A 19,406-nucleotide genomic window follows, 5' to 3' on the forward strand; every position below is an offset into this window, starting at 1 on the left:
GCTCACTGACCGGTTGTCTCAGAGCAGCCTGTGAAACCCACCGACACCCAAACCTGGTGAATTCTGGAGGTTCCCTGTACATAAGCAGGCTTTCCAGATGCTTGTCTCCCTGGTTCTGGGCGAGTGCTACCATGGGTGGGAGCTGTCACTCATGGCTCTTGGAAAGTAGGAAAGGCAAAGGGAAACACTTTTCTGCAATGTGCAAGTGAGCCGGGGAATAGATTTTCCCTTGACTCGAGCCTGTGGTGTCAGGGAGCTTTGCTGTGGCTGAATGCTGGTGCTTTCTGCCTGAGATCATGTGCAGGGCTGACGGAGACATTTTTGTAATGAAATGGGTCAGAGTGTGAGTGTTGCAGGCAAAGTCACTTTTGGAAAGGGAACGGTGCTTTCAGTCACACCAGGTAAGCAGCAGCTTGCCCTGGGAACTGGAATTGCTTCATTTTTGTCTCACTCTTAGTTGTTTTTGGGGGAACGATTTTGAGCACTGCAATTTTGGGACACCTGCACCTCTCCAGGTGTCCCTTGGACTTGGTTTCCCTGCATGTGCCATTGCCTTGTGCTCCTGTGTGGTCTGTTACGGCATCAAGGCTGCTTTACCTGCCTGTTCCTGTTCCTCCCCTCACCCTGAGCAGAGATGGATGTGTGTGCCAGAGAGAACTGACAGTCCAGAGAACTTTGGAGTCCTGGTGCCATCCACACCAAAGCTCTGCCCATGGTCCTTTGGCTCTCCGATGTCAGTGTGTCCCAGCGGGGTGTGTGTTGCAGTGGGAAGCAGTGTGTGAGCAATGGTGCTTAGCACAAAGGCGGCTTTGGGAGTGGGACCGGGCTCCTTGGGATGGCCAGTAGGTACTTGCTGACCAAGGCACGAGTGCCTGATGTTCTTAAAGCTCTCTGAGCTCCAGGGAACATGCTCCATCAGACTGCTTTGCTCTCACCTTGGTGGAGATTTCCCATTTGAACAGCAGCCCAGGGGAGAGCCTGGAGGCACTGTGGGGACAGGAGGAGGAGGTTTGAGGGGTGTCCCATTGTTGTGTCCCCAGCCCTGGCCTCATCCCACACCGATGGACAATCAACCTCCCCTCCTGCCCTGGGATCCTCCTGCCATGTTTCGCTCTTCTGCTGCCCCTCTCCTACCCTTGGCATGGCTGGGAAAAAGCTTGTGGAGAGGTGTCACTCACTTCTGACATGGCGTGCTGGGCTTTTTGTCATGGAAGGAAATGCTGTGGGGTTATGGCTCTGGCTTCAACAAGGTCACCTTTGGCTCCGGGACCAAACTGTCCGTCCAACCCCGTGAGTTTGCAGCTTTCCTCTGTGCCATTGGTCAAGAGTCCTTGAGTGTCCACAGCAGTGCCTTGTAGATGTACCTGTTCTATCTAGGTCGCTTTTCATAGGGGAAGGAGAACACAGGCACTACTTCACTCAAGGCAGGCAATGAAGAGGAGTCACTGAGATGGTGAACTTTCATGAATTCCGCACTCGTGTGTCCCCGGGCAGTAGCAGCAGTCCCTCAAAACAGGGTTTGTACCTACAGGTCATATAGTGAGTGCTCTTGATCCCCCAGACAGATCGTGGGGGATCTTCACTTCAGGATGTAGCTGACTCCTGGTGACATTCATCAGTGTCTCGCTGGGCTGTGGATGCCCAGCTTTGCCAAGGGGTGGGGAAGGTTTTTGTTGAGAGAGGAAATGCTGTGTGACCTTGGGAGCTCTCTATAAAACTGTCTTTGGCTCTGGAACGAGACTCATTGTTAGGCCACGTAAGTCCAACACTGCTCCGATGTTTTCTGTTCTCTGTGAGGCCTTTCTTGGGGCAGCTGAGAGCAGCAGCATGGCTGGGTGTTTGGTCACTCCTGGGTGAGATCAGCTAGTGAGGGACTTTGCTTTAAAGGATTGTGCCAGCTTGGTCCAAAATGACCCTTTGTGCTCTCCGTTATGCTGGGAAGGACAAAGTGGCCACACGCCTGCTCCCAGATGTCCCAGCTGCCCGTGGGGAGGCTGTGCAGTGCCACTGCACCGCGCTGGGGTCTGTGCTGCAGTGGGCAGCACTGTCACCCTCTGCTGCCCCTGCAAGCCTCGGCACGGCTGGGCAAAGGCTTAGGGAGAGGTGCTGCTGCTGAAATGGCTTGCTCGGCTTTTTGTCATGGAAGGAAATGCTGTGTGAGTTTGGCTCTGGCGATGGCAAGGTGACCTTTGGCTCCGGGACCAGACTGTCCGTCCAGCCCAGTGAGTGTGCAGCTTTCCTCTGTGTCCTTTGTCAAAAGTGAGTGGGGTAATGCCTGTGTCTTGCATCTCACCTGACGATTATGTCCTAAAGTTGTGCTGTGACTTGGCAGGGAAAGAATTGGCTAGTTGGAATGCATAGTAGTGTTTCAAATTCTGCAATTGTGTTTGCATTGTAAAAAAGCCCACCTGTAGAGGGAAATCGGGACCAATAGGTAGGTGGACCTGATCAGTTCCTCTGACCTTCAGGCATGTTTGTGTTGTTATTCCCATCCCTTTTTGCCGTTCCATCACAATAAGAGTTTGGGGTCATGCTGCAAAGGTCTCTGCAGGACCCATCATGCCAAGTTTAACTGTAAATTCAACAGACTCGTACTGAACCTGCATAACCACCCCCATCCATGCTCATAGCCAGCAACGTGAGGTTCTTTGATTTTTCCATGTTTGGAGATCACCTTATCCAAACTCCTTGCCCAAAGCAGTGTCAACCCAAACAAGTTGCTCAGAACTTTATAAAATGCCACATTATCAATCATACCTAAGGTGAGGGGGAAAAAAGGAAATTCTGTGTAGTCTTTAATCAGTAGTACATAAACACAAAGATTGGGTGTGAATGAAGGGAGAGCTCTCCTGAGCTGGAGACTGTGAAAACTGTCCTGGTTTGAGAAGGTTACTGGAGTTCATACCCATAGTCTATTTTTCCCTCAAAATACCTGTGTTAGGAGGCATTTGCATTTACTTAGGAAATCCAGGAGAAAATCATGTTTGTCTTGGAGATGGAGAAAGAACTTCATATTTTGGCTTAGGAAGCAAAATTTTTTTTTTTTTTTTAAATAAGCTCTGCACCACAGTGTGAACTGTGGGTGAGTGAATAAGTTCATCTTTGGTCAAGGTCAGTAAAACTGCAGTACGTGTTTAGGTCATTGCATGGGAAAGTGGTGAAGGCAGGATTGGAGGAATAGGGATTATTAAATTTTCACTAAATGTGCTTTGGAGCACTATTGAGATCCAGCAGAAACATATTTTCCTGTCTTTCTACCTGGGATTCAGTTTGTCTCAGCCCTTGCTCACAGCCAGGTAATCATCATGCTGTAATGAAATCACTGAACACTCTTCAGCAGCAACTATCAGACCATGAGGGGAAAGGAGGATCAGTGGGAAGAGCCTTGGGCTGGGAAACCACCTGCCGTGGCTAATGGTAGGCACCATATTTTGGACATAAGAACACAAGCTACATAAAGTGTTCCCGGCTAGCTAAGGAGTAGGTTCTTCCTGTCTCTGATACCTGAGGTGACTGTAGTCAAATCTAGGTACTGCCACGTGGAATAACTAGAAACGTGGGAAAGGGCATTTGGCAAAGAGAGGCTGGAGGAGGTCTGTGGAAATCTGTGAGGGTGTTTATAGCTGCTCTCAGAGGCAGATCCATGACTGAATGTACCCAAGGCCTCCACCACACGCCGAGGTGGCTGAATAAAGAGGCCCATTTTGTAAAGCCCTGTCACACGGTGTTAGTACTGGAGGATGGGGAAAACTCACATGGGCGAGTGGAACCAAACTTCTCGTAGCCCCAGGTGAGCTGTCTCTTCTCTGAGTCAGGGTGGACTCAAAATAGACCATAGTGCACTGTAGCTTCAAAAATAACAGTGTAGGGGCTTTGTGGCGCCACTTGGGGTGGTTTGAGTATTCCCGGGAAAGAAGCGTTAGACTTTCTATTGAACCCACAGGAAATGCATCCGTCCCAGGGAAAGGAAGCAAGTGAAAAGTGAAAACAAGTAAGTGAAATCCAAGAACAGAGATGTGAAAAAAGGTCTAATGGTCTTTAGTGAGTGGTGCCAGTTTGGATTTGTCGAGGGTGTGGAGGTGGAAAGGGAATTGCCTTGTGGCTCTTCCTTGTGGCATTAATGAGACTGTAGTGTGGGGAGGAAGAAGCAACGGACACGGAGGTCAGATATAATGAATTGCAAGCGCGTACGTGGGAGATTGGGGGATTCCCGTGAGGAACGTTCTTCAGGTGGGCTGGGGTGGATAGGATAGGTTTTTGCTGTGGGAAACAACACTGTGCCTACGAATACCTACCAACTTACCTTTGGACACGGAACCAGGCTCGTGGTAAAGCCAAGTAAGATTTCTGAGATTTGGGACTTTGAGCTGTTCGGTGATTAAGCAGGCATAGGACTGTGGCTGAAGGATGCATTTATTTCACTCATGTGCTGAGGAGATGGCCAGTAACGTTGGTTAGATTATTCCAACCAGAATCTTGCTTTGTCCTGTTCTCAAGTCTTAACCCAGCATATGTGCACACCAGCGCACCATTGTGCAAAGCATAGTGTCACAGTGCAACACTGGGGCTTATGGCCAACTCACGTTTGGAGCTGGAACCAAACTCACGGTGTCTCCAGGTATGTCTGAGTTCTCAGATGTGATCCCTCCTGGGAGTACTCTTTCACTTTGCAAGTGATTGCTCCTGTTCCATCCCTCCACAACTGGTTAGGAATAGGACTATAAATTTTCAAGGGGCATAAGAGATTTCCATGGCCGCACATGTGTTTTCCCCTCCCTATTCCTCATGATGAACTAGCCATAGCACAAGTTTTACATATGCAAGATGATTTTTCCTGGAAAGTCAACAGGAAGTGGGCTCCTAAATGAAAGATCCTCGTGTAGAGGAGAAGGGACATGCTGAAAGCCAGCAAGGGCCAGCAAAATGCAGAGTGGTGAGAGTAGTCTCATAAAGCTGTAGCAGGTACAAAGGACTTTTCTAGTTGGTGAATGCTAGCTTTTCAGTGGCAAAATTCAAGCCCCCAAACCCAAGGTTAATGCTTGCTGAGAGTGTGGCAAACGGCAGTTCAGAAGCAGCCTGATGCCAGAAAATAGTAACAGTGGTCTCTTGGTTGCTGGAGTGTCTGCTGGGTACTGTGCAACAGGAGAGATGGTCTGCAGAGCAGTGATGCAAACTGCACAAGCTGTGGAGCTTTCTGGGGAGAGAACAATTAAAACTGGCAAGTTCTGTGGGTGCATGCAATGCATTTTCCCAATGTGGGTGGGTTCAAGGCAACAATGTCAGGCTGCACAACAATTGAACACCAAGGCATTTTAGCACTTAGTTCTAAAAGGATCTTGTGCCAGTGAATGACTGTTATTCACACTTGAGCTTTTGTCTTACCCTCCTCTCTGTGTTGCCGTTCCCAAGGCAAGTGGCATAACTCCTGTCCAAGGGGCTCGTCCCTCTCCTTGCAAAACAGAGAAGAGGGATAACAGAGCAGAGGGAGCCTTGGGCTTCTTGTTAGAATATGCAGCACTGTGTGAACAGCAACAGAGCAAAACTCCCGTTTGGGTCAGGGACGAAGCTACGTGTTCTGCCAAGTATGTTTTCTCCTCCTGCTTGTCCATTTTACGTTCTCTCCTCTTGCTGCATTTGCACTTTTAGCCAGCTAAAGGCCAAAAAGAAAAGCCAGAGGTGCAGCTGAAAGACACGGAGGATTTGTGTTTCCTGATCGATGTCGTGGCTGGGCAAAGGCTTGGGGAGAGGTGCTGCTGCTGAAGTGGCTTGCTGGGCTTTTTGTTATGGAAGGAAATGCTGTGGGATACTGGCTACAGCTATGGCAAGGTGACCTTTGGCTCTGGGACCAGACTGTCCGTCCAGCCCCGTGAGTGTGCATTTTGCCAGTAGTCTGACACACGCCTCTCTTGCATTCGCGGTGGTTTTACGTTAATCCGTTTGGTTTGCCTTTGCACACCTCAAGTGCCTTCTCTCCCATCACAGGCTCTGAGAATGCCTTGGGTGTAGTCTTCCATGAGGCGGCGGTTGGACAGAGTAAATCTCAACCTGAGGTCAGCATGAGTTTTGGGAAAGTGTCCCCTGTGCCTTCCTGGGAAGGTCCCTGTCAGCCTCACTAACGGCTTCCTTGCTATGGGGAGATGAGAGCGTTTGTGTCATGGTGCTGGTTGCTGTGAGTGCCGGTGGGAACAGGTACAGCTTTGGAGCTGGGACAGAGCTGAGTGTGAAGCCTTGTGAGTACAGACAAAGCTACTTTTTAGCCCTGCAGGGCAATGCAGGAATGGCCCAGGCAATAATGTCCGGGTGCTAATTTTGGGAAGCTTTCCTGTGAGCACACACAACCCTGTGCCCTCTCTCTGGGAAGGGAAAAGCTGACAGCTGCTGTGGCAGGAGGCAGGGCAGGGCAGAAGGTTTGTCTTTGGGCAGGGGAGAAAGCTCTTTACAAAGGTGTGTAAGTGCTGTGAGAGAGAGAGAGAGAGAGAGAGAGAGAGAGATGCTTATGTCTCCACAGACATGTCCTGAGCAGCGCTGGCTGCTCCTGAAGGGGCTCAAAGGCAGCACTGAGACCTTTGGGGGCAAGTGAACTGTTGGAGGAAGACCAGCTGTGTCTTAGCTTGCTCTGCAGGGAAGGGTGCTGTCACAGCTCAGGAATTAGCGGTTTCCCTTGTCTTTCACCATTTTCCCATACTCCTCCAAGGAAGACAGAGGTCAGCCTCTTCTGCAGGTGACGGTGTTTCTTTTCTGCCAGCTGTGGGGTTGTTGTAAAGCTGCTGTGTCTGTGGCAATCTGCAGGGGCAGGTCTTGGCAAGCTCACCTTTGGGCATGGAAGCAGACTTTCTGTGAAACCCAGTAAGGAGCTGTGTGTCACCTGGTTTTCAGTGTGCCCCAGAGTTTTTGTTGTGAAGGCAAACACTGTGTGCCTAATTATGTCAACCAAGTAACCTTTGGAGGTGGAACGCACCTAAGAATAAATCCAAGTAAGTTTTAAAGCCTTTTCCTGCTCCACTTGGTGGAACACTTTTGTGATCTCAGCTAGCATCATTGAAACAGAGGAAGACTGGTTCAGCCCATGGGGCTTTTCACTCTGCTTTCTTTGGTAGCAGCAGAGGCCCAAGACCTGCCTCAGTGACCAGACTGTCCATTCAACCCAGTGCAGCTTTCCTGGGTCTCGTTTGTCCAAAGTCCTTGAACAACCACCATAGTGCCCTGTTAGACATGTTGTATCTGAGCCACATTACAGATGGGAAGGAGAACATGGGCACAATTTCATTTCAGGCAGAGAATGTAAGCCATCAGGGGAGTCTCTGAGATAGTGGACATGCACAAAAACTCCCACTTGGATGAGGAAATTTACCTGAAAATAGATTCAGGAACAGATTTCCCCATGTTCTTTGTGGCAGCTCTGCCTTGGAGCCTGATGCATCAGAGAGCTTGGCAACAGCTTTTTGCACAAGGTCATTTCCAGTGCTGACAGGGACATTTTTGTAATTAAATGTGTCAGAATGTGTATGGTGCAGAGGAGGTCCCTTTTGGAAAGGGAACTGTGCTTTCAGCTGGAGCCCGTAGGCAGTCAATTGCAAATGGGAGTTGATGCCTTTTTCCCTCTTACTTGTCTCTCAGCTGTGAAAAGCTTAGGAACTAGACAGTGAAACGCAGGTGTTCCTTGTCTTCTTCCAGATACCTCCATGTCAAGGCTCTGGTTATTCCTGTCCTTAAACAGTTGCTCATACAGCACTGAGGTGTGCACGCTCCAGTGCTCACTGACCGGTTGTCTCAGAGCAGCCTGTGAAACCCACCGACACCCAAACCTGGTGAATTCTGGAGGTTCCCTGTACATAAGCAGGCTTTCCAGATGCTTGTCTCCCTGGTTCTGGGCGAGTGCTACCATGGGTGGGAGCTGTCACTCATGGCTCTTGGAAAGTAGGAAAGGCAAAGGGAAACACTTTTCTGCAATGTGCAAGTGAGCCGGGGAATAGATTTTCCCTTGACTCGAGCCTGTGGTGTCAGGGAGCTTTGCTGTGGCTGAATGCTGGTGCTTTCTGCCTGAGATCATGTGCAGGGCTGACGGAGACATTTTTGTAATGAAATGGGTCAGAGTGTGAGTGTTGCAGGCAAAGTCACTTTTGGAAAGAGAACGGTGCTTTCAGTCACACCAGGTAAGCAGCAGCTTGCCCTGGGAACTGGAATTGCTTCATTTTTGTCTCACTCTTAGTTGTTTTTGGGGGAACGATTTTGAGCACTGCAATTTTGGGACACCTGCACCTCTCCAGGTGTCCCTTGGACTTGGTTTCCCTGCATGTGCCATTGCCTTGTGCTCCTGTGTGGTCTGTTACGGCATCAAGGCTGCTTTACCTGCCTGTTCCTGTTCCTCCCCTCACCCTGAGCAGAGATGGATGTGTGTGCCAGAGAGAACTGACAGTCCAGAGAACTTTGGAGTCCTGGTGCCATCCACACCAAAGCTCTGCCCATGGTCCTTTGGCTCTCCGATGTCAGTGTGTCCCAGCGGGGTGTGTGTTGCAGTGGGAAGCAGTGTGTGAGCAATGGTGCTTAGCACAAAGGCGGCTTTGGGAGTGGGACCGGGCTCCTTGGGATGGCCAGTAGGTACTTGCTGACCAAGGCACGAGTGCCTGATGTTCTTAAAGCTCTCTGAGCTCCAGGGAACATGCTCCATCAGACTGCTTTGCTCTCACCTTGGTGGAGATTTCCCATTTGAACAGCAGCCCAGGGGAGAGCCTGGAGGCACTGTGGGGACAGGAGGAGGAGGTTTGAGGGGTGTCCCATTGTTGTGTCCCCAGCCCTGGCCTCATCCCACACCGATGGACAATCAACCTCCCCTCCTGCCCTGGGATCCTCCTGCCATGTTTCGCTCTTCTGCTGCCCCTCTCCTACCCTTGGCATGGCTGGGAAAAAGCTTGTGGAGAGGTGTCACTCACTTCTGACATGGCGTGCTGGGCTTTTTGTCATGGAAGGAAATGCTGTGGGGTTATGGCTCTGGCTTCAACAAGGTCACCTTTGGCTCCGGGACCAAACTGTCCGTCCAACCCCGTGAGTTTGCAGCTTTCCTCTGTGCCATTGGTCAAGAGTCCTTGAGTGTCCACAGCAGTGCCTTGTAGATGTACCTGTTCTATCTAGGTCGCTTTTCATAGGGGAAGGAGAACACAGGCACTACTTCACTCAAGGCAGGCAATGAAGAGGAGTCACTGAGATGGTGAACTTTCATGAATTCCGCACTCGTGTGTCCCCGGGCAGTAGCAGCAGTCCCTCAAAACAGGGTTTGTACCTACAGGTCATATAGTGAGTGCTCTTGATCCCCCAGACAGATCGTGGGGGATCTTCACTTCAGGATGTAGCTGACTCCTGGTGACATTCATCAGTGTCTCGCTGGGCTGTGGATGCCCAGCTTTGCCAAGGGGTGGGGAAGGTTTTTGTTGAGAGAGGAAATGCTGTGTGACCTTGGGAGCTCTCTATAAAACTGTCTTTGGCTCTGGAACGAGACTCATTGTTAGGCCACGTAAGTCCAACACTGCTCCGATGTTTTCTGTTCTCTGTGAGGCCTTTCTTGGGGCAGCTGAGAGCAGCAGCATGGCTGGGTGTTTGGTCACTCCTGGGTGAGATCAGCTAGTGAGGGACTTTGCTTTAAAGGATTGTGCCAGCTTGGTCCAAAATGACCCTTTGTGCTCTCCGTTATGCTGGGAAGGACAAAGTGGCCACACGCCTGCTCCCAGATGTCCCAGCTGCCCGTGGGGAGGCTGTGCAGTGCCACTGCACCGCGCTGGGGTCTGTGCTGCAGTGGGCAGCACTGTCACCCTCTGCTGCCCCTGCAAGCCTCGGCACGGCTGGGCAAAGGCTTAGGGAGAGGTGCTGCTGCTGAAATGGCTTGCTCGGCTTTTTGTCATGGAAGGAAATGCTGTGTGAGTTTGGCTCTGGCGATGGCAAGGTGACCTTTGGCTCCGGGACCAGACTGTCCGTCCAGCCCAGTGAGTGTGCAGCTTTCCTCTGTGTCCTTTGTCAAAAGTGAGTGGGGTAATGCCTGTGTCTTGCATCTCACCTGACGATTATGTCCTAAAGTTGTGCTGTGACTTGGCAGGGAAAGAATTGGCTAGTTGGAATGCATAGTAGTGTTTCAAATTCTGCAATTGTGTTTGCATTGTAAAAAAGCCCACCTGTAGAGGGAAATCGGGACCAATAGGTAGGTGGACCTGATCAGTTCCTCTGACCTTCAGGCATGTTTGTGTTGTTATTCCCATCCCTTTTTGCTGTTCCAGCAAAACAAGACTTTGGGGTCATGCTGCAAAGGTCTCTGCAGGACCCATCATGCCAAGTTTAACTGTAAAGTCAATAGACTCGTTTCTCTTCTTATGAGAATCCTGAGCAGCTTCATGACCAAGGGTCCATTTGCAGCGTTCAACAAGTGCAGTACTGAACCTGCATAACCACCCCCATCCATGCTCATAGCCAGCAACGTGAGGTTCTTTGATTTCTCCATGTTTGGAGATCACCTCGTCCAAACTCCTTAACAAAGCAGTAAAAAAACAAACAAGACGCTCAGGACTTTATAAAATGCCACATTATCAATCATACCTAAGGTGAGGGGAGTAAAAAGGAAATTATATGTAGTCTTTAATCAGTAGTACATAAACACAAAGATTGGGTGTGAATGAAGGGAGAGCTCTCCTGAGCTGGAGACCGTGAAAACTGTCCTGGTTTGAGAAGGTTACTGGAGTTCATACCCATAGTCTATTTTTCCCTCAAAATACCTGTGTTAGGAGGCATTTGCATTTACTTAGGAAATCCAGGAGAAAATCATGTTTGTCTTGGAGATGGAGAAAGAACTTCATATTTTGGCTTAGGAAGCAAAATTTTTTTTTTTTTTTTAAATAAGCTCTGCACCACAGTGTGAACTGTGGGTGAGTGAATAAGTTCATCTTTGGTCAAGGTCAGTAAAACTGCAGTACGTGTTTAGGTCATTGCATGGGAAAGTGGTGAAGGCAGGATTGGAGGAATAGGAATTATTAAATTTTCACTAAATGTGCTTTGGAGCACTATTGAGATCCAGCAGAAACATATTTTCCTGTCTTTCTACCTGGGATTCAGTTTGTCTCAGCCCTTGCTCACAGCAAGGTAATCATCATGCTGTAATGAAATCACTGAACACTCTTCAGCAGCAACTATCAGACCATGAGGGGAAAGGAGGATCAGTGGGAAGAGCCTTGGGCTGGGAAACCACCTGCCGTGGCTAATGGTAGGCACCATATTTTGGACATAAGAACACAAGCTACATAAAGTGTTCCCGGCTAGCTAAGGAGTAGGTTCTTCCTGTCTCTGATACCTGAGGTGACTGTAGTCAAATCTAGGTACTGCCACGTGGAATAACTAGAAACGTGGGAAAGGGCATTTGGCAAAGAGAGGCTGGAGGAGGTCTGTGGAAAACTGTGAGGGTGTTTATAGCTGCTCTCAGAGGCAGATCCATGACTGAATGTACCCAAGGCCTCCACCACACGCCGAGGTGGCTGAATAAAGAGGCCCATTTTGTAAAGCCCTGTCACACGGTGTTAGTACTGGAGGATGGGGAAAACTCACATGGGCGAGTGGAACCAAACTTCTCGTAGCCCCAGGTGAGCTGTCTCTTCTCCGAGTCAGGGTGGACTCAAAATAGACCATAGTGCACTGTAGCTTCAAAAATAACAGTGTAGGGGCTTTGTGGCGCCACTTGGGGTGGTTTGAGTATTCCCGGGAAAGAAGCGTTAGACTTTCTATTGAACCCACAGGAAATGCATCCGTCCCAGGGAAAGGAAGCAAGTGAAAAGTGAAAACAAGTAAGTGAAATCCAAGAACAGAGATGTGAAAAAAGGTCTAATGGTCTTTAGTGAGTGGTGCCGGTTTGGATTTGTCGAGGGTGTGGAGGTGGAAAGGGAATTGCCTTGTGGCTCTTCCTTGTGGCATTAATGAGACTGTAGTGTGGGGAGGAAGAAGCAACGGACACGGAGGTCAGATATAATGAATTGCAAGCGCGTACGTGGGAGATTGGGGGATTCCCGTGAGGAACGTTCTTCAGGTGGGCTGGGGTGGATAGGATAGGTTTTTGCTGTGGGAAACAACACTGTGCCTACGAATACCTACCAACTTACCTTTGGACACGGAACCAGGCTCGTGATAATGCCAAGTAAGATTTCTGAGATTTGGGACTTTGAGCTGTTCAGTGATTAAGCAGGCATAGGACTGTGGCTGAAGGAAGCATTTATTTCACTCATGTGCTGAGGAGATGGCCAGTAACGTTGGCTAGATTATTCCAACCAGAATCTTGCTTTGTCCTGTTCTCAAGTCTTAACCCAGCATATGTGCACACCAGCGCACCATTGTGCAAAGCATAGTGTCACAGTGCAACACTGGGGCTTATGGCCAACTCACGTTTGGAGCTGGAACCAAACTCACGGTGTCTCCAGGTATGTCTGAGTTCTCAGATGTGATCCCTCCTGGGAGTACTCTTTCACTTTGCAAGTGATTGCTCCTGTTCCATCCCTCCACAACTGGTTAGGAATAGGACTATAAATTTTCAAGGGGCATAAGAGATTTCCATGGCCGCACATGTGTTTTCCCCTCCCTATTCCTCATGATGAACTAGCCATAGCACAAGTTTTACATATGCAAGATGATTTTTCCTGGAAAGTCAACAGGAAGTGGGCTCCTAAATGAAAGATCCTCGTGTAGAGGAGAAGGGACATGCTGAAAGCCAGCAAGGGCCAGCAAAATGCAGAGTGGTGAGAGTAGTCTCATAAAGCTGTAGCAGGTACAAAGGACTTTTCTAGTTGGTGAATGCTAAGATTCTATAATCTTATGCGGATGCAAAATACAAGTGTATATTGGGTCATTGGTTGTAGATCCTCAGTAAAAGTGTAATGATTGGGTTGGGATTCCACCGTATTGTGAAGCATTATAGAAATACTGGAAGGTCAGGCAGCCAGGTTATTGTTGAAAATAGCATGTTTGTATTTAAAACAACTCGTGTTGGGTACTGTTCAATTACCTTGGTCTTGAACCTCCAGTTACCTTGGAGCATATTAGAAGGGTGACAAGTCTTAAATCTAGGGGTGTAATAGATACCCAGATAGAGGGGAAAGAGTTCAAGAAGCAAAGTTCATTACTGAATGTCTTTTTTGGAACAATGCAAATGTTACCCTGACTACAAAATAATTTTCTCTGAACAAAATAGCAATAAAAAAATGTACTTTGACAGTTGCTGCCACAAGTGTGTGAAAAATAATCCCCCAGACATCCCACACTTCTCTTGTCTGAAACTCTTTGAAAAAAGGGAAAGTAAGACATCCTCAGACACCAATATTTTTTTGCAAATGTCATTTTTTCAAAATTTATTAACAATACTTTTAGAAGCATTTAATATATAAATGCTTTGGGATTACTCTTGAGAATTAATGTTTCAATTCTTAAATTCGTAGTGATTGCTAAGATAATTTCAAAATAACTTTGTTCTGAAAGTTAAAAAACACAGTAATACAAAGAAGCTGTTCATTCTGAAAACCTCTGAGGAAATTCCTCATATTTAAATAACCCTCCTGACCTGTTAAAAAATACCTGATAAAAATAAAAATGTTAAGTTTATATGGAGCTATCAGCAAGCTAAAGGAGCTGTAAATCAAGGCTTTGCCTGAGTTCATTTACATGTCCCCAAATTTACCCTCATGGTCATGTCTGTATGCATCTGCTCCAGATCTTGCTCTGATCGCACTGTAGAACCTAAGAGCTTCCTAAATGCACACTGAAGACTCAGTGTTTAATGGCACACTAAGCAATAGTCTCCCTGCCACAAAGAAATTGCAGAACAAAAAGTTTGTTTTCTACTTAAAAGTTAAATCGCAAATTCACTTTGGAATTATGCTTGACTAATTCAGATGGCAAATCCAAGAGGATGGGGTGATGGAGTTTGTACTATGCCATCCATCACTAGGTGAGCTGTGAAGTAACTAAGTTTTGAGAGAGGAATCTGACTGACAGACTAAATAAATGAGGAATGAGATAATGAATGGAACTTGTGATGCAGGTAACTTTCTGGAAGCAACACGATAAATATATATGATTGAGGGGAATATTAGGGAACATTTTTGAGTTTGAAAGACGCAAAACACCACATGAAAAGAAAGTCAGCAGGAAGAAAAGTCCTAGATAGATGGATCTGTCTAATCATAGACATATATAGGATTTCTTTCGGTGGAGTATTTCATCGTTGGTTTCGTTCAATACCACTCTGGATATTGTAGAGGCCTGTGCTATTGTGTGACTATGGAAGTAGTTACAAACTCACATTTGGATCTGGGACAAGACTCCTGGTTTCACCAGGTATGTTTATTCTGATTTTTTGTCTAATTTGCAAGTCTGCTGTGGATGCACACCAAGATCTGGGAAATAGTAGCTGTCAAAGGCACAGTAGCCTGAGGTCTCACCTTAGTCAGTGAAATTCATTCCACAGCAGCTGTCCAAGCAGTCTTCCTTGAGGCAGCTGCAGGCAGGCATGTGCTTTCAGTGCTCTTCCACCGACTGCATTCCTGCGATAAGCTGAACAAGGCCTGGTTCTGCTCTTCTGTCAAGTGATCATGTGGATTTGTTCTCTCCTAAGGGTAAATCCATGCCACTTCCACTGGCCTCAAGCAAAGTCATGGATGATATAAGTCACATGAAAATGCACTGAAATACAGGAATGGCTATAACATCTGTATTGCTGGACATGAGCTGGCAATGTGCACTTGCAGCCCAGAAAGCCAACCATATCCTGGGCTGCATCAAAAGAAGCGTGGCCAGCAGGTTGAGGGAGGTGATTCTGCCCCTCTACTCTGTTCTGCTGAGACCCCACCTCCAGTGCTGTGTCCAGCTCTGGAGTCCTCAGCACAGGAAAGACGTGGATGTGTTGGAGCAGGTCCAGAGGAGGGACACAAAAATGATCAGATGGATGGAACATCTCTCCTATGAGGAAAAGCTGAGAGAGTTGGGGTTGTTTAGCCTGGAGAAGGCTCTGGGGAGATCTTACTGTGTCCTTTCAATATTTAAAGGGGGCTTATAATAAAGATTGGGACAGACTTTCTAGGAGAGCCTGTAGCAATAGGACAAGTGGTAATGGTTTTAAACTAAAAGAGGGCAGATTCAGACTAGATATAAATAAGAAATTGTTTCAGTGAAAGTGGTGAAACACTGGAACAGGTTTCCAAGAGAGGTGGTAGGTGCCCCATCCCTGGAACCATTCAAGGTCAGGTTGGACTGGGTCTTGTAGCAGAATCCCACCAAGGAAGAGCGTACTTAAAACATTTCTCATATTAGTGCTGGAACGGGAATTGGACTGCCTTTTACCTGGTTCGTCTGATGTACAGATACTGTATTATCCACAAATATTGCAAGTGGATTCTGTTCGCAACTGGGACTTGAATCCAGATTTGTTGAGCTGTTGCAGCTATAAGGCCATGCTTAATGCCTCCTCCTTCTACTGCATATGTAAGTAAGTGAGAGTATATGAATCGTGAAGTAATAGAGTTAGAAGGCTCAGATTGCCTTTCCAACTGCCTCTGAAGTTCTAAGATCTAGACAGGGTCACAATGTGCCACTGAAACCTGCAAGGAGGTAACTGTAAATAAGGTCAAAGGAGTTCTTGTAAGGGTTTCCTGGGCCGTGTGAATTATGGAGGTGGAGCAGGATACAACCTGACATTAGCTAAAGGAACCTTGGTGGTGATCAAGTCAGGTGGGTACTAAAAGGTGAAACAATCTGGAGAAAACTTGGACTAAAAGGCAGTGGCCCTAACTACATGGCACAGTGAACAGGAATTTTAGGTGATATTACAGATGGAAAAACAGGTTGTTCTGAAATTTGCATTAGTATTGTCCTGAAAGCTGTAATATATTATTGTAACCCATCAATTAATTAACATTTTCTAATTTTATCTCCTTGTTCCCAATCCTGATAATTTTCTAGTAGATTTCTTCAGTACTTTGATGGTGACTTAAATCAATGTGTTTCATCATTACTCCCTTAAGTTATTCTCTGTTCTGAAATGTCTGTTGACCTGGTTGTTCCTATGTGTCGGGAAAACCTGTCTACATTTTTGTAGAGGTTGACAACAATGTGCCAATCAGGGATATGTGAAACTTACATTTGGAACTGGGACTCAACTTCTTGTTACCCCAAGTAAGTTAGAGCTTTCTGTTTCATTTTAACTCCAGGATTGGCAAGTCATTTGTTCATTGGGTAGATGGACTAGGGACTTACGTGGAAGCATGTTCCGACTTCTTTTCATCTTCCCTTGACAAAAATAGGTGGAATAAAGATGCTGTCTTGGAATCTAAGGAGTGCTTGGCTCTGATATGGCAGTCACTCACTGCAGGAAAGAACAGCTAGAGGAGCTGGTAATGTTCACACAGGTTTAATAGTCATGGTATGGTGTAGTCACACGTAGAATGATGCAAGCAGTTCACACATGGCTGAAAGCTACATAAAGAGTTTAGCAGTTTTATTCAGTTTCTGGCTATTAAAGTTTTCCGACTTGATTTTTTTCATCTTTAAAATAATATCTGGAAGTTATTCTGACTAATAGCTTAGACATTGGATTTTCTAACTCTTAGCCTCAGAGAATATGTCATGATTTTTTAGTTTTAAAGTGCAGAAGTTCCCTTTCATGGCTGTAAAACCTGATGTTACAGTGTGAGCTGACAGGATCAAGAAAAACTGTATTTGGAAGGGGAACCAAACTCGTTGTGATACATGATATAACTCTTTCCACAGTTATATTTTTAAATGCTGTAGAAACCTGAAAAGATGGAATGAAATTTCAAATATCTTTGTGTGTCACCCTCTGGTAGACAGATTTCCCACAGATTTTGGATGAGGAGCCATTGGAATATGCAGCTGGTAGCAGGTATTTATTGCAAAGGCTTCTTGTTGAGTAGGAAACTGAAAGATACAGTAAATTTGTGTTTGGAATAGAGACTAGATTAAAAATCAACCCTGGTGAGTAAGATTTGAAGGACAGGCTATGAAGGTATGAAGACAGGAACAGTGTCCACTGGTTAGTGTTTCTGAATAGGTCTACCTTCATGGCTAATGAACATGAACTCTAGATGGGGGGTGAAGGGAGGAGTGAAGGCTGAAAGAAAATGAATCCAGGATTGTTTCACAACAGGCTGTTTGTGGCGATGGAGCAGGGAGACTGGGAAAACTGGGAAATGAGACAGCATCATCAATGTCTGAGATTAATGATATTGGCAAATCATTAATGTTAACTTCAGAATCCTGTCAGACTGTAATAGTGTTTTGCTTCAGATCGAGGGGAAAAAAATTCAGAGATACCTCTGGGATCATGTCTTAGTTTCACATCATATTGTGAAGACATTTCCCAGGTGACTTAGACTACAGTATTTGCAATGATTCAAACTGGGGTGCATGGGATATTGCAGCTAGGAGAGTAATTTTTGGAAATGGCACAAGACTATGATCCCATATAAGTTATCTAATTAAATATACCCACTAAATAGACTGATGAGGAAAGAATATCATTTTGGTGTGAAATAGAGATCTGCATCTGAGGCAATTCCACGAGTGTAAGATCAAAAGTTCTTCTGACTTTTTGATATCAACATAAAATGATCTTCCTGTTTTCAGAAAGGGGTTTTAGGTGGATTCTTTTGAATTTTTTTTCTTACTCATTAAACAAATGCAATTTATTCTGCTGGCACTACATGAATAATTAATCTCTAAATTAGAAAGTTTATCTTTTTTGAGTTGAAATTACTTGAGTTGGATTAAATAACTTTTAAAGGTCCCTTCCAACAAAAATCCATTCTATTATTCTTTCTTTTTTATTTTATTTTATTTTTTTCTAGGAAGTATATTTTTGGTATATAAAATGGAAAACTTGTTCTGGCAATTAAAACCCACTCTGATTTTGGGAGAAAACTCATGCAAAAGTATTTTGTGAAAATGGCAGACGTTCTCAGAGAGTTCATGAGTAGCCACTTAAAGTCTTTTGTTTCCAGACAATTGTTACACAGCGGTCTCATTCACCTGTGAGCTGTAAAGAGTGGATTTGATAAGCAGAATTTCTCCTTCTGACCCCAAAAAACTTTCCTTAACATTGTTGAAAGGAGTGGCTGGGGAGATCACAGTAAATCTCCCCCACAGTTTAGGTGATGCATGAATAAATCTATACATGAACACCAGTAGGGTATTCCTTCCCAATATGAAATTTAATAAAACTTTGTCTCATCTTTTCCTTAATGTGAAGACATGCTATAAACCCAGGATTTATCTAGTTTTTGTACTAGAGTACTATTTAGTCCATTGAACACTGATTTCTCCTGACATACTGGGTGTTTTCCTCTGTTAATTCAGCTTTAGTTTTGGTTCAGCTAGAAATCTTCCCCTTTAAAGGTTTGTGAGAAGTCTTGGATGGTTTTGGTGTAACTACAGAGGCAATGACAAACGTATTTTTGGGAAGGAGACCAGAATTATGCCTGAACCCTGTAAGTGAAGCAGCATGTTCACATTTGCAAATACTGAAACTTTGCAGAGTCTTTGTACTTTGGATGACTTGGCTGATGCTGGACTAGGACCTGTCTTCTTTTATCTGAGTGCCTCCAGACACTGGAAGCCTCGAGAAGGGTTCAGGGACTAAATGTGGACATCTAGGCTCACTGTAGATATCCTAGCATCCATGCAGGGCTGGCAGATTTCACAAAGGGCCTCTGGTAGACCTTTTGGAACCTCCACTGGAGGACAGCCAGCAAACATCAGTAAAAGTGCTTGTTAAATCACTGGAGTTGCTCCTCTGGGGTCAAGATTAGTCTGTGTGAGGGTGTGAGGGAGTATATATTTCCTCTGAGTCTGGCAATAGCTCCAGGTTGGCTCTAGTTGTGGAATATAATTTCTCAGTTTAAGGAATGGCAAGAGGATCAAAAACCTCTATCACACCAATTCCAGTCTGACCAGAGATTCAGAGACTCTGCTTTGGAGGGAATGGAGAATGAGAGAACTCTCTGTCTAATACAAGTTGTGTGTTAAACCAGTTCAGGACTTCTGCTGCAGCTTTTTTGGAAAAAAAGTCATAGGTCTCAGTCTGATGTTGGAACAGGCTTCTACTGCTCTCTCCCTGAAACCAGCCTCTGGCGTTGACTTTCTCTGTAGGCTGGTCAGGAACAGCATTCCAGCAGTTCCTTCTCTTTCACCTGGAAGATATCCTTCAGTAAAGATGAATTTTGGCAGGATGAACAGCTCAGAGTATCATAATTTTTTTCTCAATCTTTCCGGCAAATACAGGTCATAAACATCAATACAGCATCTCCAACACATCCACCAACTCATTAAGACAGAATAACAGGAAACATAGGTCACAGTGCTGTGGTTATAATAGCTGATAT

General features: G+C 46.0%; 1 protein-coding gene across 1 annotated transcript in view; it reads left to right on the forward strand.

Annotated features, from left to right (window-relative positions):
* LOC141970164 (M1-specific T cell receptor alpha chain-like) overlaps positions 1-19,406 on the forward strand; it is a 293,745-nt gene that overhangs the window by 268,577 nt on the left and 5,762 nt on the right. Inside the window, exon 3 of the mRNA XM_074926568.1 lies at positions 14,290-14,349. Within this exon, the coding sequence (XP_074782669.1) occupies positions 14,290-14,349 (60 nt within the window). The remainder of the gene's footprint in view (positions 1-14,289; positions 14,350-19,406) is intronic.

Source organism: Athene noctua, chromosome 25, assembly GCF_965140245.1.
Source record: "Athene noctua chromosome 25, bAthNoc1.hap1.1, whole genome shotgun sequence".
Taxonomy (NCBI): domain Eukaryota; kingdom Metazoa; phylum Chordata; class Aves; order Strigiformes; family Strigidae; genus Athene; species Athene noctua.